At 38.9% G+C, this 26,062-nt stretch overlaps 1 protein-coding gene across 3 annotated transcripts in view; it reads left to right on the top strand.

The window, feature by feature from the left end:
- Positions 1-26,062, top strand: part of LOC133656942 (carbohydrate sulfotransferase 15-like) — a 78,758-nt gene that overhangs the window by 28,512 nt on the left and 24,184 nt on the right. For all 3 annotated transcript variants that reach the window (XM_062057824.1, XM_062057826.1, XM_062057823.1), the window contains 6 exons: positions 4,184-4,671; positions 7,690-8,023; positions 14,125-14,265; positions 20,035-20,191; positions 20,256-20,412; positions 23,839-23,986. In XM_062057824.1, the coding sequence (XP_061913808.1) occupies positions 4,231-4,671; positions 7,690-8,023; positions 14,125-14,265; positions 20,035-20,191; positions 20,256-20,412; positions 23,839-23,986 (1,378 nt within the window). In that variant the 5' untranslated portion in view covers positions 4,184-4,230. The remainder of the gene's footprint in view (positions 1-4,183; positions 4,672-7,689; positions 8,024-14,124; positions 14,266-20,034; positions 20,192-20,255; positions 20,413-23,838; positions 23,987-26,062) is intronic.

Below are 26,062 nucleotides of genomic sequence, written 5' to 3' on the forward strand. Positions count from 1 at the left end.
GCTTTTGTTAGCGGTGACGCTGGTGAGCTATTGTATCCTCCTGCGGTGTGTAGTAAAGCATGTTTAGCTATTCCTCGTCCTCCAGTGATAATGATAGTTGTAAGAAACGTACTTTATTTGTCGCCATTAGTCATTTAGAAGTAACTAAAACACTGCAGACTGCGGATGGGCGTTAGCCGCTAGCTAGCTAGCCATGTCTTAAAGCAGCTCTTCCTGAGGGTGTTTCAGTGTTATAACTTCACCTTTATCTTGACTTTTTACACCAAATTATCCCTTTTCTGTCTACAAGCTGTGTCTGCTTGTAAGTACTCCGTGTGTGTGCACTGCTAAACATGCTCCTCTGCTCGTAAAAACCAGCAATGTCATGACGTGACGACGCGCCGTCATGCCCGTTAAAAAAAATCAAACAAATAAAGAGGGATACCGGTATTTTTCAAACAGAGTATAGTACCGTTTTTGATTCATTAGTACCTCGGTACTATACTAGTACCGGTATACTCTCTACCTATTATCAAAAGTCAAAGTGAGCAGGCATAACAGTACAAGACCGTTGGCTGCAATTTCAAACATAAAAATGAACATGACTTTCTCCAAATAAAGTGGTTTACAGAGACGCTCCATTTGTCTCCAGAAATAGCCGCAATAAACCTGGGCTTGACCTTTGTGGCACCTGTAATCACAGTGCTGCTTGCTCACACCCTGCACAGTAGGACACGTCTTCAGCTGCTTGTTATTAATGTCACGTCGGCCTTAAAGTGCAGCCTAAGCAAACAGCCTCTCACTGTAAGGAAAAACATATATACACACACCCACACGCCTGCAACCCAAGCGCACATCTGCGCTCCGTATGTGGCGGTGGGCTTCCCTTGCCTTCCCTGCGCTCGGCAGGTCCAGACGCAGGCCATGTTTAAACAAGAGTTTTAATGTGACTTTTTCCTAGTTGCCTGTTTGGTTTGACTAAGTTTGTTTAACGGATTAGAAGAGCGTCATTCATCACTGACAACTCTTGAATTCCTTACAGTTCCCATATCACAGCTCTCTAAGTCTCAGAGGTCACACCATAGTGTACTGGACGTGAAATCCAGGCTTGATGCTGGACTTTAAACAGTTTAAAGCAGGGATGCCCAAACTGTATATACACATATGTGTGTGTATATATATATATATATATATATATATATATATATATATATATATATATATATATATATATATATATATATATATATATACACAGTGTACATATATATACTGTATATACAGTGTATATATATACAGTATATATATACAGTATATATATATACACACACATATATATATATATATATATATATATATATATATATATATATATATATATATATATATATATATATATACATTTTTTTTATTTTTATTTTTTCATTTATTTATTTCAGGCAATGACATAGAGAAGTACAAGTTGACAACACATAATAATATAAATTAATATAGTGCATGATTGTCCAGTTTTGCCTGAAAGGGAATGGGAAGAAGATAATTTATTTAATCCCACCCCCAGTTCTCCATTCAGTGATTATTCACATGAGTTTCACTCTTACTTTGTTTAAGGATTATAATACATATGTTGTATCATAGTGGCATATATATATATATATACACATGTGTGTGTATATATATATATATATATACACATATGTGTGTATATATATATATATATATATATATATATATATATATATATATATATATATATATATATATATATATATATATATATATATATATGTATATATATATGTATATATGTATATATATATATATATATATATATATATATATATATATATATGTATATATATATGTATATATGTATATATATAGAGAGAGAGAGAGACTTAGACTTCCTTTTTATTGTCATTCAAATTTGAACTTTACAGCACAGATAAGAACGAAATTTCGTTACATAAGCTCATGGTAGTGCAGGATAAAAAAAAAGCAATAAGGTGCATATATAAATAAATATATATATATATATATATATATATATATATATATATATATATATATATATATATATATATATATTAATTAAATAAATAAATATATATATATATATATATATATATATATATATATATATATATATATATATATATATATATATATATATATATACACATATCCCTCTTGTACGCTGGGGCAGCGGGCTGAGAGCTAGGGACGCAAACAGACTGGACAAGTTGGTAGAGAAGGCCAGTAACGTGGTGGGAGTGGAGCTAGACTTTCTGGCGGTGGTGTCAGAGAGGAGAAGTCTAGCAAAACTCCTAGCCATTATGGACAACACCTCCCACCCACTACACTCTGACCTTGCGGGGAGAATGAGCACGTTCAGTGGAAGGCTCAGACTCCCAGACAATATGATTTGCCTGAGCGGCTTGGAGACCCGAGAGTAACAAGCGGTAGAAAATGAATTAGAAAAAAATAGTTATAAAAAAAAATTAAATTTCTTTCTGTTTTTTCTTTTAAACTTGGGACTTTCCCAGGGCCGTCTTTTGGGGACCCCTGGTTTAGTGAGCATTAACAGTTTTAGTTATATTGTAAAACGTACAAACGTTGCTCGGAGTGATGAATGGACAGACCTTTCAAGTAGACACGCTATGGACAGCTAGAAGACTGAACAACACTCCGGTTGATTAAAAAGAAAAAAAGCATTGCCGGTAAATAGAAGGACACTGCAGCGCCTGCAGTGAGGGAACTCGTCCAAAAGGTGGCGCAGCAGCACAAACATTACAACACGCTCTGTGTTTTCTGGTTGGTTCATAGTTGTTTGAAAAAAAATCTACACATTGGACTGGTTTTGAAGGTTTTGTCAGTGGAAAAAGTGTGGTTTAGCGCCTCGAGGGTTAACAAAATAAAAAAGCTCCCCTTTTATAGTTCACAGAGAATTCATGTTGTGTTGTTAGTGCTGAATTACAGAGTAACTATTATTCCAACCACTAAAGCTGTGGTTCTCAAACTTTTTTTGTCATCCCCCACTTTGTACACGAGGGAGTTTTGAAGCCCCACCTGCCCCCATCGCCCCAACAGAACGCTAATGCCAAGCTTAACATTTTCAAATGTATTGAACATCAAGTAACATCAAGTTGTATACATTCAAACTCAATAACATAAAATAACATCAAGTTCAATAATCAATAAAATAACTGTGTAGCTGTGGTATAACTTGCATCAAGTTCAGTAATAAATAAAATAACTTGCATCAAGTTCAATAATAAATAAAACAAAAGTGTTATAACTTGCATCAAGTTCAATAATAAATAAAAAAAAGTGTTATAACTCGCATCAAGTTCAATAATAAATCAAATAAAAGTGTTATAACTTGCATCAAGTTCAATAATAAATCAAATAACCTGCATCAAGTTCAATAATAAATTAAATAAAAGTGCCACTTTGCAATCTTTGCAAAAAAAAAAAAAGGAGGAGCTATGCATTTGGCAAGACAGGGCAAGTGAACATGAGTTTTACAGTACTCCAGCATTAGTGGCTGCAATGAGCCACTAATGAGTCTTAAGTCATGCTCAATGTTCAGCTGAGACCTGTACTTCGTTTTGAGTGAAGCAACAGCTGAAAAGCCTATCTCACACAGATAAGATGTGCTAAAGGGGAGAAGAATGGACACAGCTCTCTGCCCGATGAGTGGATGATTAGCGCGGATGGGTAGCAACCCATCCGCGCAAAAGTTTGTTCCACTTAGCCCCGCCCCCATTAGTTACTGTTGCTATGTCTGTCAAACTTTCGCTCCTACCTAGAAATGTAAAGCCTACAGGAAAAATAAGTAATTTACATTTATTTATATCGCGGATTCCACAGACAGAATCACAAAGTGATTTACAGTGTGTATAGAAAATGAAAGCATAGTAAAAAAAATCTAAGAATATAATAAAAAAAAAAAAAAAATTAAAGTGAAATTTCCTCCCGTTCCTCGCGCCCCACATGTCATGTCTCTATTCCCCACACTTTGAGAAACGCTGCACTAAAGTCTCACGGTGGAGCTTGTGTCTGTTAGAACAACAACACACGCACATTACTCAGTTCTGAGGAGATTTGTGCTAAAAGTAGGAAGCTTCAAATTCACACGCGATGATGAGTGTCTTGTACGAGAGGCATGTTCTCTGCTTGAACAAGTCTTTCCACTTTGCAGACAAACTCAGGGGCGTAAGGCCCTCCACATGCCTACTTCATGTCAGCATGGCACTCACGGGGTGGAAACATGGCAGAACCACCCGGTTGGACCATGGCTGTGTCCCACACAGCCCTCCTGTGGCTGGGCACCACGGCACGTTGTTGGACGCCAGGCCCAGGTGCACGCCTGAACACGTGCGCCTCAAGTCGTCCGCGGTGAACTTCTCCAGAGTCAAAACAATGCTCTCCCTGCTGGGCATGACTCTGACCTTCCTGGTCACGGCCTCCTACGTCCTGACGTGGGACAAGAAGGGAGTGCTGAGCGCCGCCTATCAAGTCAAAGGCGACAACGTCTCCAGCGGCAGCGCCGCAGCAGCGATGGCGGCGCTCTCCTCAGAAAAGACTTCAGTGGACATGAAGCAGCTAATGAGGATGATCCACCCTAAATTGGAATACCCACCTAGGAGGGCTCCTGAGGAAAAGGACATCATCGAGACGGACCCTCAGGTAAGTCCAAAATACTCTTTCACACAAGTCAGGGTTGCGCCATATTGACAATACTCAAATCATAAAATACTAGGGGTGGAACGGTACACAAAAATTTCGGTTCGGTACGTACCTCGGTTTAGAGGTCACGGTTCAGTTCATTTTCGGTACAGTAAGAAAACAAGAAAATATAAATTGTTCGGTTATTTATTTACCAAATGTGTAAACAATGGCATAACATACATATACACACAGGGTCCATTGCCAGGGTTAATGTGGTCAACATATATCAAATAAAAACTAAATAAGATAAGGCTCAGAATGATTTCTCAACAAAACCTTTCTACATATAAAGTGCTTTTTTTGATTGATTGATTGATTGAGACTTTTATTAGTAGATTGCACAGTACAGTACATATTCCGTACAATTGACCACTAAATGGTAACACCCCAATACGTTTTTCAACTTGTTAATCAACATTAAACTGCCTCAAGTTGTTGCTCAGATTAAATAAAATGACAAAACTTTTCCTCTACATATAAAAAGTGCAACATTAAACAGTTTCAAGTCAACTCAGCCTCAGATTAACTTTTCTTTTCTCCCCCAGCCTGGCTAACTTGGCAGTAAGAGGATATATGGGCTTCTTGTTCTTCCACCATAGAAGTGGGTCAAAATCGAGTTTTTAATGCAATATGGTCTTAAATCCAATCCAATCCACTTTATTTATATAGCACATTTAAACAACAAAATGTTTCCAAAGAAATATTAAAAACAATATTCAAATATTATCCTTAGCTCCACCAATGACTGAATAAAAACAAAAAAACTGCTGCTATAAAACATTTGTTATTGCTTTAGCCCTGCCTGACTCGCCGAGGAGAGGCTGCTTGAATGCGGTGGTGACACTTCAAATGTGTTAGCATGTTTGACGTGTTGTCAGAAGCAGCTGCTGAACAATGTCGGCAAACCTCCGTCCTCCATCGTTGTGTCGCACCGAAGTGTTCCAAAACGGGAGATCTTAACGAGGCAGGAGGGTCTTCCAGCTCTGGCTTTTACATGTTGTCCTAGCCCGGTCGCTGCTAGCATGCCGTGTGTTGTGCCTCGGTGTGCATTGTTTACACAACGTGTGTTACGCTACTTAATATGTCCGTGTGGAAACTCGTTCGGTACACCTCCGAACCGAACCGAAACCCCCGTACCGAAACGGTTCAATACAAATACACGTACCGTTACACACCTATAAAATACTGTCAAACACCAAAAGCAGTGAAGTTGTCACGTTGTGTAAATGGTAAATAAAAACAGAATACAATGATTTGCAAATCCTTTTCAACTTATATAACTTATGTTTTAATGGTAGCCTATCTGAACGCATGTACAATTACTGCGGCGTGCCTCAAGGAAGCTGCTTAGGTCCTTTACTCTTTAGGTAGGTAAGTAGGTAGGTCTTTATTGTCATTGCACAAGTACAACAAAACTTTGTTTTCAGCACAAACCCGTTCAAGATCAGACAAACAAACAGTGTACAGGGTTACAGAACAGGAACACTGATGGGTCGCCACAAGGCGCCCCGTAAAAGATGGGGAAAAAGGTAACCTCTGGGAAAGGATGAGTAAAAAAATACAATCTAAACTGGGCTCCACTATTTCTACATTCACCCATTCACACACACATTCACACACTGATGGCGGGAGCTGCCATGCAAAGCGCTAACCTCGACCCATCAGGAGCAAGGGTGAAGTGTTTTGCTCAAGGACACAACGGACGCGACGAGGTTGGTAGAAGGTGGGGATTGAACCAGGAACCCTCAGGTTGCTGGCACGGCCACTCTCCCAACCTCACCACGCCGTCCCCCATAAGCTATGAGCCCGTTGACGTTCTAGAAACAAATGGCAGCTCAATCCTGGCTTGAGGTGAAGGCTAATTAGCTTTTAGCGTAACGTTAGCTCATTTTGCGGTGTGTGTGCGTGTGTGTGTGTTACGGACAGCAAAGCCCTGTCTGTCTGTTATTTCACTTGACCTTTTTCTGTGTTGATTGAGCTGTGTTGAAGCAGCAAAAAAGGACATTATGTTAAATGAAGAGTTTCTGTCTCTGATAGTTGATATAATAATGTAAGTGCATCATAAAGCCTACATGAACTCCATGGTGTTCAGGGATGAATAGTCTCTCCTATTGCTATTGTACTATTTTTTCAGCTATAGTTACATTAATTATTAGTAATGGAGCAGCCTAGTTTTGAATGGCAGGGTCCCTGCTATCACATGTTGATACAAATATAACATTTACATAATAAAAATCAACTACAGGCTTCCTAAATGCTGTAATAAATTAAGCATGATGAGTTGACTTGAAACTGTTTAATGTTGCACTTTTTATGTGTAGAAGAAAAGTTTTGTCATTGTATTTAATCTGAGCAACAACTTGAGGCAGTTTAATGTTGATTAACGCGGGCAGAATTATTATAGTGTTCCCAATGTTAAAAGGATGAAGCCATTATTTACAAATTTGGTAAATAAATAACCGAAAAATTTATATTTTGTTGTTTTCTTACTGTACCAAAAATGAACCGAACCGTGACCTCTAAACCGAGGTTTTGTGTACCGTTACACCCCTACTATTTCCACATTCACCCATTCACACACACATTCACACACTGATGGCGGGAGCTGCCATGCAAGGTCCTCACCACGACCCATCAGGAGCAAGGGTGAAGTGTCTTGCTCAAGGACACAACCGACGCGACTAGGTTGGTAGAAGGTGGGGATTGAACCAGGAACCCTCAGGTTGCTGGCACGGCCAGTCTCCCAACGGCGCCACGCCGTCCCCATCCCACGTATATTGTTTTTCTCCCAGAATAGAAAGAAAGACCACATTTAGTAAGAAAAGTTACAGTACTTTATTGATGCATGTTATTTCCAGGCTTTCCAGGGCCAAATACAATGAAGTGGGGGGCCACATCTGGTCCCCAGGGCCTTGACTTTGACACATGTGGCTTAAAGCTGGCGTTTTTAGCAAGTGACTCTCTCTCTGTCAACAGTTGTTCTCTGTCATCCCTCGCCACTTCCTGCCGGGGATCAAAAGCCCCTGCTGGTACCAGGAGTTCTCAGGCGGGACGAGCGACAATCCCTACAAGAGGAACCTCTTCGCCGTGCGCTCCAAGAGCTTCTTGGGCGTGAGCGACCAGCTGAGGTCCAACTTCCGCCTGCGGCGCCGCGACGGCGGGCAGTTCCGCCTGCGATGCCTGCCTTACTTCTACATCATCGGCCAACCCAAATGCGGCACGACCGACTTGTTCTACAGGATGCTGCTCCATCCCCAGGGCCGCTTTAACTTCATGAAGGAGCCACACTGGTGGACCAGGAAACGCTTTGGTAAGGCATCGGGAGATCTGGGGCCGTACTTATCAAGCTTCTTAGAGTGCCATTTTACACTTAAGTCCTGAGAATTTGCGAAATTTAGTCCTACTCTCAAACTTACGAATAAAAGCTTTTTATCAACGTTCTTAAGTCTAAGAATCACTCCTACTCTCCACGATATTTAAGAGACCTTCAGGGGCCGTACTTATCAAGCTTCTTAGAATTACTCCTAAGAAGTCTGCTAAGAGTTGACTTAAGAGTAAATAAATTCTTCGCTGAAAGCTGCACTTAAAAGTTAGTTATCAAGCGTCTTACTCACACTTTCAGCGAAGTGTAGGACTGAATCTTAAGTGTCACACTCAGAGCTGAATTACGACATTACTATGTGCCGTAAACGGAATTTTAGGTGACGTCATTTCTGTGTCCATAGAAATGACCAATCACGGAAGGGAATCCGTTGTCTAAGAATAAAGAAATATCTTGGAAATATTTAAGTGGACAATGGGAGTGTATATTTTGACAATAAACTACAAAATAATACAAAACAAACTAGTCCCCGCCGGCACTCACGCTACCGCTCCCTCTCTTCTCTCGCCCACACACTCACTGACGTCACTCACCTCACGGCCACACACATACGCTACTGTCATAACATTTTCTTTCCAATTCATTAATTAGGCAACTAATTTGAAACTGGTGTGGGTGGCTCTATATATACTAGCCCACTGCAGACACATGCAGAAATCAACAAGGAATCGAAAAGTATTAAATCTGTGACAAAAATAATATCCGCTCTGTCTAAACGATACCGTTTGATCAGCTGCTCGTCATCAAAAAAAAACAAAACATTGTTCCGTTCCCTGAACGTTGGCGCACGTCCCTCTCGCCTCAGTGCCATCCCCTGCTGGCAACTCCTAACCACTTAAGACACCTCTGAAGGTCTCTTAAATATTGTGGAGAGTAGGAGTGATTCTTAGACTTAAGAACGTTGATAAAAAGCTTTTATTCTTAAGTTTGAGAGTAGGACTAAATTTCGCAAATTCTCAGGACTTAAGTGTAAAATGGCACTCTAAGAAGCTTGATAAGTACGGCCCCAGAGGTGTCTTAAGTGGTTAGGAGTTGCCAGCAGGGGATGGCACTGAGGCGAGAGAGACGTGCGCGAACGTTCAGGGAACGGAACGATGTTTTTTTTTTTTTGATGACGAGCAGCTGATCAAACGGTATCGTTTAGACAGAGCGGATATTATTTTTGTCACAGATTTAATACTTTTCGATTCCTTGTTGATTTCTGCATGTGTCTGCAGTGGGCTAGTATATATAGAGCCATCCACACCAGTTTGAAATTAGTTGCCTAATTAATGAATTGGAAAGAAAATGTTATGACAGTAGCGTATGTGTGTGGCCGTGAGGTGAGTGACGTCAGTGAGTGTGTGGGCGAGAGAAGAGAGGGAGCGGTAGCGTGAGTGCCGGCGGGGACTAGTTTGTTTTGTATTATTTTGTAGTTTATTGTCAAAATATACACTCCCATTGTCCACTTAAATATTTCCAAGATATTTCTTTATTCTTAGACAACGGATTCCCTTCCGTGATTGGTCATTTCTATGGACACAGAAATGACGTCACCTAAAATTGCGTTTACGGCACATAGTAATGTCGTAATTCAGCTCTGAGTGTGACACTTAAGATTCAGTCCTACACTTCGCTGAAAGTGTGAGTAAGACGCTTGATAACTAACTTTTAAGTGCAGCTTTCAGCGAAGAATTTATTTACTCTTAAGTCAACTCTTAGCAGACTTCTTAGGAGTCATTCTAAGAAGCTTGATAAGTACGGCCCCAGATGTTGTCATCAGTGATGACATCATAACACCTTCATTAGGTGTGCAGGTAATAACTTAAGTCACATTGGAGCCTTACCAACGGGCTCAAAAGTGTCAAAATGAGTTAGGATAGTTAAACACAATAATACCATTTTTTTTAAATGACCTCAACTTAAAGGGGAGCTGCACTTCATTCACAATCATTATGACAGACATGACCAGGGATGGATTTGTTTCATTCCAGGAGTTATCTCACCCTCTGAGGAGTTTTACTAATCTTTTCCAAGTTGTAAAAATGTGTAGAATAAATATTACATTTCAACATTTCTGTCAACAAAGATTTGTGTCAACCTGCGACACATAGTCATTTTGATAGTAGGCTAATATAGCTAATATAGACACTTACATCATGTGTTGCCTTCATTCTAACACTTATATAAGACTTTTAAAGTCATTTTGATAGTAGGCTAATATAGCTAATATAGACACTTACATCATGTGTTGTCTTCATTCTAACACTTATATAAGACTTTTAAAGTCATTTTGATAGTAGGCTAATATAGACACTTACATCATGTGTTGTCTTCATTATAACACTTATTTAAGACTTTTGAAGTCATTTTGATAGTAGGCTAATATAGACACTTACATGTGTGTTGTCTTCATTATAACACTGTTATAAGACTTGTAAAGTCATTTTGATAGTAGGCTAATATAGCTAATATAGACACTTACATCATGTGTTGTCTTCATTATAACACTTTTATAAGACTTGTAAAGTCATTTTGATAGTAGGCTAATATAGGTAATATAGACACTTACATCATGTGTTGTCTTCATTATAACACTTATATAAGACTTTTAAAGTCATTTTGATAGTAGGCTAATATAGCTAATATAGACACTTACATCATGTGTTGTCTTCATTATAACACTTATATAAGACTTTTAAAGTCATTTTGATAGTAGGCTAATATAGACACTTACATCATGTGTTGTCTTCATTATAACACTTTTATAAGACTTGTAAAGTCATTTTGATAGTAGGCTAATATAGCTAATATAAACACTTACAGCATGTGTTGCCTTCATTATAAGACTTTTAAAGTCATTCTGATAGTAGGCTAATATAGACACTTACATCATGTGTTGTCTTCATTATAACACTTATATAAGACTTTTGAAGTCATTTTGATAGTAGGCTAATATAGACACTTACATCATGTGTTGTCTTCATTATAACACTTTTATAAGACTTGTAAAGTCATTTTGATAGTAGGCTAATATAGCTAATATAAACACTTACAGCATGTGTTGCCTTCATTATAAGACTTTTAAAGTCATTTTGATAGTAGGCTAATATAGCTAATGTAGACACTTACATTATGTGTTGTCTTCATTCTAACACTTATATAAGACTTTTAAAGTCATTTTGATAGTAGGCTAATATAGACACATCATGTGTTGTCTTCATTATAACACTTATATAAGACTTTTGAAGTCATTTTGATAGTAGGCTAATATAGACACTTACATCATGTGTTGTCTTCATTATAACACTTTTATAAGACTTGTAAAGTAATTTTGATAGTAGGCTAATATAGCTAATGTAGACACTTACATCATGTGTTGTCTTCATTATAACACTTATATAAGACTTTTAAAGTCATTTTGATAGTAGGCTAATATAGACACTTACATCATGTGTTGTCTTCATTATAACACTTATATAAGACTTTTAAAGTCATTTTGATAGTAGGCTAATATAGACACTTACATCATGTGTTGTCTTCATTATAACACTTTTATAAGACTTGTAAAGTCATTTTGATAGTAGGCTAATATAGCTAATATAAACACTTACAGCATGTGTTGCCTTCATTATAAGACTTTTAAAGTCATTTTGATAGTAGGCTAATATAGCTAATGTAGACACTTACATTATGTGTTGTCTTCATTAAAACACTTATATAAGACTTTTAAAGTCATTTTGATAGTAGGCTAATATAGACACTTACATCATGTGTTGTCTTCATTATAACACTTATATAAGACTTTTAAAGTCATTTTGATAGTAGGCTAATATAGACACTTACATCATGTGTTTGTTTTCATTATAACACTTTTATAAGACTTGTAAAGTCATTTTGATAGTAGGCTAATATAGCTAATATAAACACTTACAGCATGTGTTGCCTTCATTATAAGACTTGTAAAGTCATTTTGATAGTAGGCTAATATAGCTAATGTAGACACTTACATTATGTGTTGTCTTCATTATAACACTTATATAAGACTTTTAAAGTCATTTTGATAGTAGGCTAATATAGACACATCATGTGTTGTCTTCATTATAACACTTATATAAGACTTTTAAAGTCATTTTGATAGTAGGCTAATATAGACACTTACCGTATTTTCCGCACCATAAGGCGCCCCGTGTTATTAGCCGCACGTTTAATGAACGGCATATTTCAAAACTTTGTTTACCTGTTAGCCGCCCCGTGCTATTAGCCGCACCTACGCTACGCTAAAGGGAATGTCAACAAAACAGTCAGATAGGTCAGTCAAACTTTAATAATATATTACAAACCAGCGTTCTAACAACTCTGTTCACTCCCAAAATGTAATGTGCAAATGTGCAATCACAAAAATAGTAACACTCAAAATAGTGCAGAGCAATAGCAACATCAATAACTCAACGTTGCTCATACGTTAGTGTCACACAACACACAAAATAAACATTTAAAGCTCACTTTCTGAAGTTATTACTCATCTACAAATCCCTCGAATTATTCTTCTTCGGTGTGCTTCACTTGTTTTTTGACACCATCTGTGATGTGGACGCGCATGCAGTCGTAGATCAACAGGAACGGCGCTGCGTGAAAAAAGTCACCCGGTGTCTTCGCGTAAACGTCTATCAACCACTCGCTCATCTTTTCTTCATCCATCCATCCCTTCGAGATAGCTTTTATGATGACGCCGGCTGGAAAGTTCTCTTTTGGCAAGGTCTTCCTTTTGAATATCACCGTGGGTGGAAGTTTCTGGCCGTTAGCATGGCAAGCTAGAACCACAGTAGGACGACTTCTCATTCCCTGTGGTGCGAATATTCACCGTACGTGCTCCCGTTGTATCCACAGTGCGGTTCACATGAATATCAAAAGTCAGTGGAACCTTGTACGCGTGTCTCTTAGTAGGAGACATTTTGTTGTCTTTACAGAAAAACAAATGAAATTAAATATCCGCGAGCTTCTTCTTCTACGGGGGCGGGTGCTCACCTTGGCGGTTGCTTACAGTAGAAGAAGAAGCGCTTCCTCTTCTATGGGGCGGTTGCTTACCGTAGAAGAAGAAGCGCTTCCTCTTTTACGGGGAAAAAAGATGGCGACTGTTTACCGTAGTTGCGAGACCTAAACCTTATGAAAATAAATATGAATATTAATCCATATATAAGGCGCACCGGGTTATTAGCCGCACTGTCTGCTTTTGACAAAAATTGTGGTTTTTAGGTGCGGCTTATGGTGCGGAAAATACGGTACATCATGTGTTGTCTTCATTATAACACTTTTATAAGACTTGTAAAGTCATTTTGACAGTAGGCTAATATAGCTAATATAAACACTTACAGCATGTGTTGCCTTCATTATAAGACTTTTAAAGTCATTTTGATAGTAGGCTAATATAGCTAATATAGACACTTACATCATGTGTTGTCTTCATTATAACACTTATATAAGACTTTTAAAGTCAGTTTGATAGTAGGCTAATATAGCTAATATAGACACTTACATCATGTGTTGTCTTCATTATAACACTTATATAAGACTTTTAAAGTCATTTTGATAGTAGGCTAATATAGCTAATATAGACACATCATGTGTTGTCTTCATTATAACACTTATATAAGACTTTTAAAGTCAGTTTGATAGTAGGCTAATATAGCTAATATAGACACTTACATCATGTGTTGTCTTCATTATAACACTTATATAAGACTTTTAAAGTCATTTTGATAGTAGGCTAATATAGCTAATATAGACACATCATGTGTTGTCTTCATTATAACACTTATATAAGACTTTTATAGTCATTTTGATAGTAGGCTAATATAGCTAATATAGACACTTACATCATGTGTTGTCTTCATTATAACACTTATATAAGACTTTTAAAGTCAGTTTGATACATTTCTGTGACCTCACAAAAAAACAACAACTGACATGTCACCTGATGTCAGGAATGATGTCAATTCGAAGTCTTTTGGTGAAGTCATCTGTGTTTTGGGTCTTGTTGTGTCATCCAGGTTACATCCGCTTCAAATACGGCTCCCAGAGAAGATTCCCCGTGGAAGATTACCTGGATCTCTTTGACCTGTCAGCCCACAACATTCACGCACCCAGCAGTGGAAACCCCCCCACAGAGCGCCCCCTGCAGCTCCTAACAGGTGAACAGGTGTGAAAGCGGTGGCTTGCGTGGAACCACCTGGGCTTTTGTCACTTTGACCACGCGACTCTCCAGAAGCACTTGTCTGTCACGCTGTGGTCTACTGCCAGACCTTGTGGTCTACTGCCAGACCTTGTGGTCTACTGCCAGACCTTGTGGTCTACTGCCAGACCTTGTGGTCTACTGCCAGACCTTGCTCACTTTGCACTAGATGTGTCTGTGGAGATGCACGTGACCAGGCAGATGGAAATGCAATCTTAGTGTTGTCAATATGCTGCCTGGAATTTAATGTTCCGTGCATGTGGACCCGGGTCCACTCAAAGCTGTCCAAAAAACACAAATAAACCTTGAGTTAGTTCTACCGGTACCGGTTTGTGACACATTTGCTACCGGGCCCCGCAGAAACATTAATTAATTTATAAACTACCGCATTTTCTCCAACTTGATTTTGGCCTTTCCCACTAAACACACCACTAATCGTGTTTATAGATGTATATTACAACTTTATAAGTGTATATTACAACTTTATAGATGTATATTACAACTTTATAGGTGTATATTACAACTTTATAGATGTATATTACAACTTTATAGGTGTATATTACAACTTTATAGGTGTATATTACAACTTTATAGGTGTATACTACAACTTTATAGGTGTATACTACAACTTTATAGATGTATATTACAACTTTATAGGTGTATACTACAACTTTATAGGTGTATATTACAACTTTATAGGTGTATATTACAACTTTATAGGTGTATATTACAACTTTATATATGTATATTACAACTTTATATATGTATACTACAACTTTATAGATGTATACTACAACTTTATAGATGTATATTACAACTTTATAGATGTATATTACAACTTTATAGATGTATATTACAACTTTATAGGTGTATACTACAACTTTATAGGTGTATATTACAACTTTATAGGTGTATATTACAACTTTATATATGTATATTACAACTTTATATATGTATACTACAACTTTATAGATGTATATTACAACTTTATAGATGTATATTACAACTTTATAGGTGTATACTACAACTTTATAGATGTATATTACAACTTTATAGGTGTATATTACAACTTTATAGGTGTATATTACAACTTTATAGGTGTATACTACAACTTTATAGATGTATATTACAACTTTATATATGTATACTACAACTTTATAGATGTATATTACAACTTTATAGGTGTATATTACAACTTTATAGGTGTATATTACAACTTTATAGGTGTATATTACAACTTTATATATGTATATTACAACTTTATATATGTATACTACAACTTTATAGATGTATACTACAACTTTATAGATGTATATTACAACTTTATAGATGTATATTACAACTTTATAGATGTATATTACAACTTTATAGATGTATATTACAACTTTATAGGTGTATACTACAACTTTATAGGTGTATATTACAACTTTATAGGTGTATATTACAACTTTATATATGTATATTACAACTTTATATATGTATACTACAACTTTATAGATGTATATTACAACTTTATAGATGTATATTACAACTTTATAGGTGTATACTACAACTTTATAGATGTATATTACAACTTTATAGGTGTATATTACAACTTTATAGGTGTATATTACAACTTTATAGGTGTATACTACAACTTTATAGATGTATATTACAACTTTATATATGTATACTACAACTTTATAGATGTATATTACAACTTTATAGGTGTATATTACAACTTTATAGATGTATATTACAACTTTATAGGTGTATACTACAACTTTATAGATGTGTATTACAACTTTATAGGTGTATATTACAACTTTATAGGTGTATACTACAACTTTATAGGTGTATACTACAACTTTATAGGTGTATACTACAACTTTATAGGTGTATACTACAACTTTATAGTTGTATATTACAACTTTATAGGTGTATATTACAACTTTATAGGTGTATATTACAACTTTATAGGTGTATACTACAACTTTATAGGTGTATATTACAACTTTATAGATGTATATTACAACTTTATAGGTGTATACTACAACTTTATAGATGTATATTACAACTTTATAGATGTATATAATACATATATATATATATATATATATATATATATATATATATATATATATATATATATATATATATATATATCTCACTCTTTCGTCTCCTTCTCACAGAGACATAAAACAAGCGCACCTTCTTACATACGTCACATACTGTCACGAGTGCAACGTCCTACACCCTCGCCGAGCAGAGAGGTAGCAACGTGGGTAACATTAGCTGTGGTGCTAGTGGTGCAGTGCGAGTGGTAATACGAGAGAGAGAAGGTGCGAATCTGGTAACAAATTGAGGGAGAAGAATGAATTCCCAAGAAAAACAGCAGGGGGTCCATCGTCTGGCGGTGGTTTGGCTTCAAGCGGGAAGATGTTGAACAGACAACCGTAATTTGTCAAGTATGCGGCAAAAGCGTTGCTACAAAAAGTAGCAACACTCCTAATTTGTGGCATCATTTGAAAAGTCACCCGCTAGAGAATGAAGAGTGCTTGAAACTCCGCATGTCAACATCTCCGTTCGGTGCCACACCCACAAAATGCCCAAGCAACCAGCACTGACCCAATTGAGCCTGGCGTCTTCCATTTCCACATCAACACCGTATGAAACAAAAAGGAGAAAACGTCCGCAGGAACCTACCACATAGTGAAGGACATACACTGTTTGATAACTGTTTAATAAATACAGTTTTGGTCAACTGACTTAGTTGTGATTTCCCTCTCTGCATGAAAGTTTAAAATTAGATAGATAGTACTTTATTGATTCTTTCAGGAGAGTTTCCTCAGGAAAATTAAAAGTAGCAAATATTAAAGGCCTACTGAAAGCCACTACTAGCGACCACGCAGTCTGATAGTTTATATATCAATGATGAAATCTTAACATTGCAACACATGCCAATACGGCCGGGTTAACTTATAAAGTGACATTTAAAATTTCCCGGGAAATATCCGGCTGAAACGTCGCGGTATGATGACGTATGCGTGTGACGAAGTCAGTTTAACGGAAGTTATGGTACCCCATAGAATCCTATACAAAAAGCTCTGTTTTCATTTCATAATTCCACAGTATTCTGGACATCTTTTGCAATTTGTTTAATGAACAATGAAGGCTGCAAAGAAGACAGTTGTAGGCGGGATCGGTGTATTAGCAGCGGACTACAGCAACACAACCAGGAGGACTTTGTTGGAGAGCAAAATACAAATCCGTGATCCACAATAAAAAAAGGAGAGTGTGGAATCCAATGAGCCAGCTTGTACCTAAGTTACGGTCAGAGCGAAAAAAGATACGTCCATCACTGCCTCTCAAGTCCTTCACTGTAACGTTCCTCATCTACGAATCTTTCATCCTCGCTCAAATTAATGGTGTAATCGTCACTTTCTCGGTCCGAATCTCTCTCGCTCCATTATAAACAACGGGGAATTGTGAGGAATACTAGCTCCTGTGACGTCACGCTACTTCCGATACAGGCAAGGCTTTTTTTTATCAGCGAGCAAAAGTTGCGAACTTTATCGCCGATTTTCTCTACTAAATCCTTTCAGCAAAAATATGGCAATATCGCCAAATGATCAAGTATGACACATAGAATGGATCTGCTATTCCCGTTTAAATAAATAAAAATTATTTCAGTAGGCCTTTAATGCAGTATGAAGAAGAATGTTTTAATGTAGACACATAGAATCATCATACTGCTGTGATTATATGCATCAAGTGTTCATTCAAGGCTAAGGCAAAATATCCACATATATATCCTGTATCGTGACATGGACTAAACATATCCACATATATATGGTGTATCGTGACGTGGACTAAACATATCCACATATATATGGTGTATCGTGACATGGACTAAACATATCCACATATATATGGTGTATCGTGACATGGACTAAACATATCCACATATATATGGTGTATCGTGACGTGGACTAAACATATCCACATATATATGGTGTATCGTGACATGGACTAATCATATCCACATATATATGGTGTATGGTGACATGGACTAAACATATCCACATATATATGGTGTATCGTGACATGGACTAAACATATCCACATATATATGGTGTATCGTGACATGGCCTAAACATATCCACATATATATGGTGTATCGTGACATGGCCTAAACATATCCACATATATATGGTGTATCGTGACATGGACTAAACATATCCACATATATATGGTGTATCGTGACATGGACTAAACATATCCACATATATATGGTGTATCGTGACATGGACTAAACATATCCACATATATATGGTGTATCGTGACATGGACTAAACATATCCACATATATATGGTGTATCGTGACATGGACTAAACATATCCACATATATATGGTGTATCGTGACATGGACTAAACATATCCACATATATATGGTGTATCGTGACATGGCCTAAACATATCCACATATATATGGTGTATCGTGACATGGACTAAACATATCCACATATATATGGTGTATCGTGACGTGGACTAAACATATCCACATATATATGGTGTATCGTGACATGGACTAAACATATCCACATATATATGGTGTATCGTGACATGGACTAAACATATCCACATATATATGGTGTATCGTGACATGGACTAAACATATCCACATATATATGGTGTATCGTGACATGGACTAAACATATCCACATATATATGGTGTATCGTGACGTGGACTAAACATATCCACATATATATGGTGTATCGTGACGTGGACTAAACATATCCACATATATATGGTGTATCGTGACGTGGACTAAACATATCCACATATATATGGTGTATCGTGACATGGACTAAACATATCCACATATATATGGTGTATCGTGACATGGACTAAACATATCCACATATATATGGTGTATCGTGACATGGACTAAACATATCCACATATATATGGTGTATCGTGACATGGACTAAACATATCCACATATATATGGTGTATCGTGACGTGGACTAAACATATCCACATATATATGGTGTATCGTGACGTGGACTAAACATATCCACATATATATGGTGTATCGTGACGTGGACTAAACATATCCACATATATATGGTGTATCGTGACATGGACTAAACATATCCACATATATATGGTGTATCGTGACATGGACTAAACATATCCACATATATATGGTGTATCGTGACATGGACTAAACATATCCACATATATATGGTGTATCGTGACATGGACTAAACATATCCACATATATATGGTGTATCGTGACATGGCCTAAACATATCCACATATATATGGTGTATCGTGACATGGACTAAACATATCCACATATATATGGTGTATCGTGACATGGACTAAACATATCCACATATATATGGTGTATCGTGACATGGACTAAACATATCCACATATATATGGTGTATCGTGACATGGACTAAACATATCCACATATATATGGTGTATCGTGACATGGACTAAACATATCCACATATATATGGTGTATCGTGACATGGACTAAACATATCCACATATATATGGTGTATCGTGACATGGACTAAACATATCCACATACATATGGTGTATCGTGACATGGACTAAACATATCCACATATATATGGTGTATCGTGACATGGACTAAACATATCCAGATATTAATAAAAGGCCGTATCGCCCAGCCCTTAGTTCAAAGGATCTGTCTTTGTTGTTACCAGGTGAGGCCAGCGCATCCACCATGTGGGACAACCAAGTGTGGAGGTATCTCCATGGCGACGGGGAGGAGACAGAGCCCCCCTTCCTGGTCCAGGACTTCATCCACACGGCCCAGCCGGGGGCCAAGGTCATCGTCATGCTCCGAGAACCTGCAGAGAGGTGGGCCCGGCAGGCAGGTCTTCACGGTACCACGGAGCCTCATCTGGTTTTTCCTCCTCTCCAGGTTGTACTCGGACTACTTGTACTTCAACGCGGCCAACAAGTCAGCAGAGGACTTCCATCAGAAGGTGGTCAGATCTGTCAAGCTCTTTCAGTCCTGTCTTCTGGGGAGGTCTCTTCGATTCTGTGTGTACAGCACCAGCCTGGCCAACTCACTTCAGGTCTGCTTCTGACCTTCTAGACTGGGTGATAGGAGCTATGACCTTTGGCTCCCTCTTGTGGATCTTTTTGCTCAGTGCAGCTTGAACACCTTTTAACTTGAGCCGAGAATTTAAATTGAATCTAATAGGGGAGAAAGTTGTTGATCACTCTGAGTGACTAAAAGCAAGACAAATTGCTCAAAAAGGTTCATTATGTCTTCTTATTCATATACTTTTTCAATTGTTCTTGTAATCAGACCATATTTTGGGTATATTAGATGGAATCTTTTACCTGACATGTTTGGACTGTCGTCTGCAGTCTTCTTCAGAAGGCCACTGTGATGTGTTGCCTTTTAGCTGTTCTTATAGGCGTGGCCAACCAGGCAGACCTGTCAAGTCTACCTGGTAGGCTCCCTCCCGCCCCCCGCCGCTTGATGGTTAATGGAGGAGGGAGTCCCAGGTATGCTCCCGCATCCTAATTGGTGGTTTCCTTTGGCCGCTTCCTTTGTTCGATGGCCTCCTTAATGCATCGTTTGAATTGATTACTTTCTGTGCCGATGATTTTGCCGATTTTGTGGTTATTTATTTTGCAATAATCTGATATGGCTGATTTGAAGATTTCCTGTTCGTTTTTTTTGTTTTAGGCTTCTTGTAAACCTTCCAGTTGTCTATTTTCCGCATTCTTTCTGATGTTCTTTCTTCCTTGTGTTGAACGTCCTCCCTGGTTCTTCCATGTATGATTTTTTTGCATGATTTACACGGGATTTCGGAAAGTACTTTGCATTTCTTGTCTTGTTCTATTTTCTCTTTTGTATGTAGAAGTAACTCTTGTTTTTGTGTGAGGTTTAACTGTTGTGTTTATTTTGTGTTGTTTCATGACCCGCTGCATTGGTTCAGTTATTCCCCTGATGCAGTGATTTTCAACCTTTTTTGAGCCGCGGCACACTTTTTACATTTCCAAAATCCTGAGGGACACCACCAACCAAAATTACACAAAATGACACTTTAACACAGTATATAATACATATAGTTAATAACATAGTTTCTAAATGTATTTATACTCACCTAGTGTGAAACCTGGGCCTGTTTCCATGAACACAAAATGGATATCCTGGCAGAAATGGTAGAAAGACACACACGAAGCTCTTCCTCAACAGCTCTCAGTCTCTCTCTGTTTTTAGTTTTTATCGCAGCCCAGCTTTAGAAGCTCAGCTCACATAGATATGTGGTTGAAAACGGGAGCAATGTCAAAATGGCTTTGTTGGCCAGAATGGGGAACTCCTTGGCAACAGATAACCAAAAACTGTCCAAAGGAAGATCAGCAAAGTTTAGCTTTAAACCCCGATCTTGTTTCAGTTCAATGAGTTCCTCTTGCTCCTTTAAAGTCATGTCCTTACCAGCAATGGATGCTGAGCTGTATGGGTCCCTGACCCAGTCAAGGCATTCTGTGAAGGCTGAAGAGAAATAAAATAACTCTTTCTCAAGAGTTTTCAAATGTGTGCCAATCACTTCGCACATTGCAGCAGTGTTGCCATCATGCAGTTTCTCTGTGAATGGGAACATCTCAAGGTTGCCACGCTGCACATGTTGTTGCCAGAGCTGCACCTTCAAACGGAACCCATTCATTTTATCAGTGCTTGTAAGCAGATTTTCATTTCGGCCTTGCATCCGTGTGTTCAGTTCATTCAGATGATGAAATATATCAGCCAGGTATGCCAGCTTTGCACACCACTCATTACTTGCAAGCAGCTTTGAGTAATCGGACCTCTCGTTTGTCAGAAATACTTTAAGTTCCTCTCGCAGCTCATACACACGGGCAAGCACTTTGCCGCGTGGAGCAATAACACTTTATGTTACGCTCCCATTTCCTCACACAAAGACGCAAATAAGCGACATTTCAAAGGTCGCGTCTTCACAAAGTTCACTATGCGCACAACATCATCCAACACAGGAGCTAGATCTGCTGGTAAGGTTTTTGCAACGAGTGCCTCACGGTGCAAAAAACAGTGCGTAACAATAACATCCGGGTTTTTTTCTTTGACCCTACTTACGAAGCCTTTGACGCGCCCGACCATGGCTGCGGCTCCATCAGTGCAGACACCTGTGCAGTTTTCCCACGAAAGCCCGCTTTTGTCAAAATATTCCGACGTGACCCGAAATATTTCCTCTCCTGTTGATTTTTCTGGCAGTGTCTTGCAAAATAGGACGTTTTCTTTAATGGCTTCTCCATCCACAAAACGCACGTTGGCCAAGAGCTGACAATGTCCACTAATATCCGTCGACTCATCAATTTGCAAGGCAAATTTCTTACAGATGCGCATCTTTTCCAAAACAATAGTTTCGATGTCCGCAGACATATCATCAATACGTCTGGCAATTGTGTTATCTGAGAGAGGCACTTTAGCGATCTCTTTGGCCGCGTCAGGGCCGAGCATCTCATTTACGATGGCTTTACAAGCTGGCAGTATTAATGTTTCTGCCACAGTGTGGGACTTTTTTGATTTAGCTACGAGTTCAGCAACAAGGTAGCTAGCTTTGAGGGCTCTCTCGTTTGCCTTTGTGGTTTTTCTCAGAAAAGTTGCCTGTTTCTCATTGTTTGTACGTAAGCGTACAAAATAGTCCATCGGCTTGTTTTGAACGGAAGGGTGTTTCGTTTGGAGATGGCGTTTAAGCTTGCTTGGCACCATGGCGCTATTGGATAGCTTCTCACCACACACCAAGCACTGCGGAGTCGGTGCTGTCGCATCCCCGGTGAAAGTAAATCCAAATGAAAGATAGCTTTCGCTGTATTGCCTCGAGCTCACCGTCTTGTCTTTTTTATTTTGTCGACCACTCATACTGGGGCCTTCATTTGGGTCAGAATTTTGTCCAGGACCCTGTCCGGCATTTACATTTTCCCTTCTCAAAAACTTCTCCATCACTGTCACTTGCTCGCCTCCTCCTGCTGCTGCGATCCCACACTGTCAGTGTCACGTGTCACGCAGCCTACCTCGCTTGTCTTTACAGGTATATCGCCCTCTGCTGCCACCTACTGAAATAGAAGAGTATTACATTACCTGCCGCACTTTATTACAGCAGGCACCCGACAATGGTTAAAATTAGGAGATATTACATAATTTCCCGCGGCACACCTGACGATCTCTCACGGCACACTGGTTGAAAATCACTGCCCTAATGTATGGTAAGGTTATGACCTCTTTGTTCTTTATTTCAGGTTTTTCTTTGGCTTTGGGTTTCTTCTTTGTTCTCTTTTCCTTGTTTTTTAGTTGTTGTTCTCCTACACGTCACAGTTGTCGAGTGATCCTTCTGAAGAAGACTGCAGATGAGATGACAGTCGAAACATATCAAAGATTCCATCTAATATACCGAAAATATGGTCTGATTACAAGAAAATTTGAAAAAGGACAAAAAAAAAAGCAAGATAAATGTTTGTTTATGTCCCCACAGGTGAGGCTCAACCTGGGCCTCTACATCGTCTTCTTGCTGGACTGGTTGAGCGTCTTCCCCAGGGAGCAGATCCTGGTTCTGCGGCTGGAGGACTACGCTACAAACCTTGAAGGCACGCTGGACGAAGTCTTCTCTTTTCTGGAAGCAGGTGAGTAGACCTGTGAAAGTGAAAGGCTTCATGTAAAGTGGGATGATTCCAACCACTTCATTGTGGTCTGGACCAGCGGTCTATAACAGGGGCTTGTGACCCTCACCTGGTCCACAGAGGTACTGCAGAGGAGTTGAAGTGTTTTGGTTTATTACTTTATGTATACATTTGTATGTCTCCCTGCAATAGTTACACACATGAATTGATCCAACACACTGTAGTGGCACTTGTAATACTCTTCCATACCACTGGGTGGCAGCAGGTTGCTTTGTAGGCCTACTTTGACACAAGAGAATTAGTGATACTTGGATGTTGTGGTTTGAATTCAATGCGTCAGGTATTTGATGAGAACGACTTTACATTGTCAAAATAGGCTGCCGAGTTTCATTTTTTGGTCGTGTTGGATTTTGTCACTGCCTTACAGGTTTGAAATAAAAGCATGGATAAATATTTAGGTTTTTACATTTGTCTTAGGATTTAAGATACACTATATTGCCAAAAGCATTTGTCCACCTGCCTTCACTCACATATGAACTTGAAGTGCCATCCCATTCCTAACCCATAGGCTTCAATATGACCTTTTGCAGCTATCACAGCTTCAGCTCTTCTGGGAAGGCTGTCCACAAGGTTGCAGAGTGTGTTTATAGGAATTTTCCACCATTCTTCCAAAAGCGCATTGGTGAGGTCACACACTGATGTTGGCTCTCAGTCTCCGTTCTAATTCATCCCAAAGGTGTTCTATCGGGTTCAGGTCAGGACTCTGTACGGGTCAGTCAAGTTCATCCATGTCTTTATGGACCTTGCTTTGTGCACTGGTGCACAGTCATGTTGGAAGAGGAGGGGACCCGCTCCAAACTGTTCCCACAAGGTTGGGAGCGTGGAATTGTCCAAAATGTTTTGGTATCCTGGAGCATTCAAAGTTCCTTTCACTGGAACTAAGGGGCCAAGCCAAACTCCTGAAAAACAACCCCACACCATAATTCCTCCTCCACCAAATGTTACACTCGACACATTGCAGTCCAAAATGTAGCGTTCCCCTGGCAACCTCCAAACCCAGACTGGTCCATCAGATTGCCAGATGGAAAAGTGTGATTCATCAGTCCAGAGAAGGCGTGTCCATGGCTCTAGAGTCCAGTGGTGATGTCCTTTACACCTCTGCATCCCACGCTTTGCATTGGACTTGGTGATGTATGGCTTAGATGCAGCTGCTCGGCCATGGAAACCCATTCCATGAAGCTCTCTGCGTACTGTGCGTGGGCTAATTGGAAGGTCCCATGAAGTTTGGAGCTCTGTAGCAACTGACTGTGCAGAAAGTCTTTGCACTATGCTGACCTCTGTCAGTTTACGTGGCCTACCACTTGGTGGCTGAGTTGCTGTTGTTCCCAAACTCTTCACTTTTCTTATAATAAAGTTGACTTTGGAATATTTAGGAGCGAGGAAATTTCCCAACTGGATTTGTTGCACAGGTGGCATCCTGTGACAGTTCCACGCTGGAAATCACTGAGAGCGGCCCATTCTTTCACAAATGTTTGTAGAAACAGTCTCCATGCCTAAGTGCTTGATTTGATACACCGGGCCACCTGATTCTCATCATTTGGATGGGTGGCCAAATACTTTTGGCAATATAGTGTAGCTTGCGATTAGAGCTCCAGTTGCTACCTCGCGGTTAGCAATGTAGTTGCCAGCTCTCAATTAGCGATCTAGTTGGTAGCTTGCGATTAGTGTTATTCTAGCACAGACCTGGGCAAATGAAGGCCCGTTAAGCTTTTCAATCTGGCCCACCGGACATTCCCAAATAATTTTTTTAGATCTTTAGGATGGAAACTTTAGCACCCATTATGATGTGCAGTGAGGTTTTCTAATGACCGTAAGTCTTCAACTATACAAAGTATTTCAATGCTAAGGCTGAAACGACGCGTCGACGTAGTCGACGTCATCGGTTACGTAAATACGTCGGCGCGTCGCATATTTACGTCACTCTACCGTCATGGCGAAGCGCAAAGCAGACGGTGCGAGCGAGGGGGGGAAAGCATGCCAAAAGTCATCAAAAGTGTGGAAGTATTTCAATACACAGCC

This window comes from Entelurus aequoreus, linkage group LG09 (genome assembly GCF_033978785.1).
Source record: "Entelurus aequoreus isolate RoL-2023_Sb linkage group LG09, RoL_Eaeq_v1.1, whole genome shotgun sequence".
Taxonomy (NCBI): domain Eukaryota; kingdom Metazoa; phylum Chordata; class Actinopteri; order Syngnathiformes; family Syngnathidae; genus Entelurus; species Entelurus aequoreus.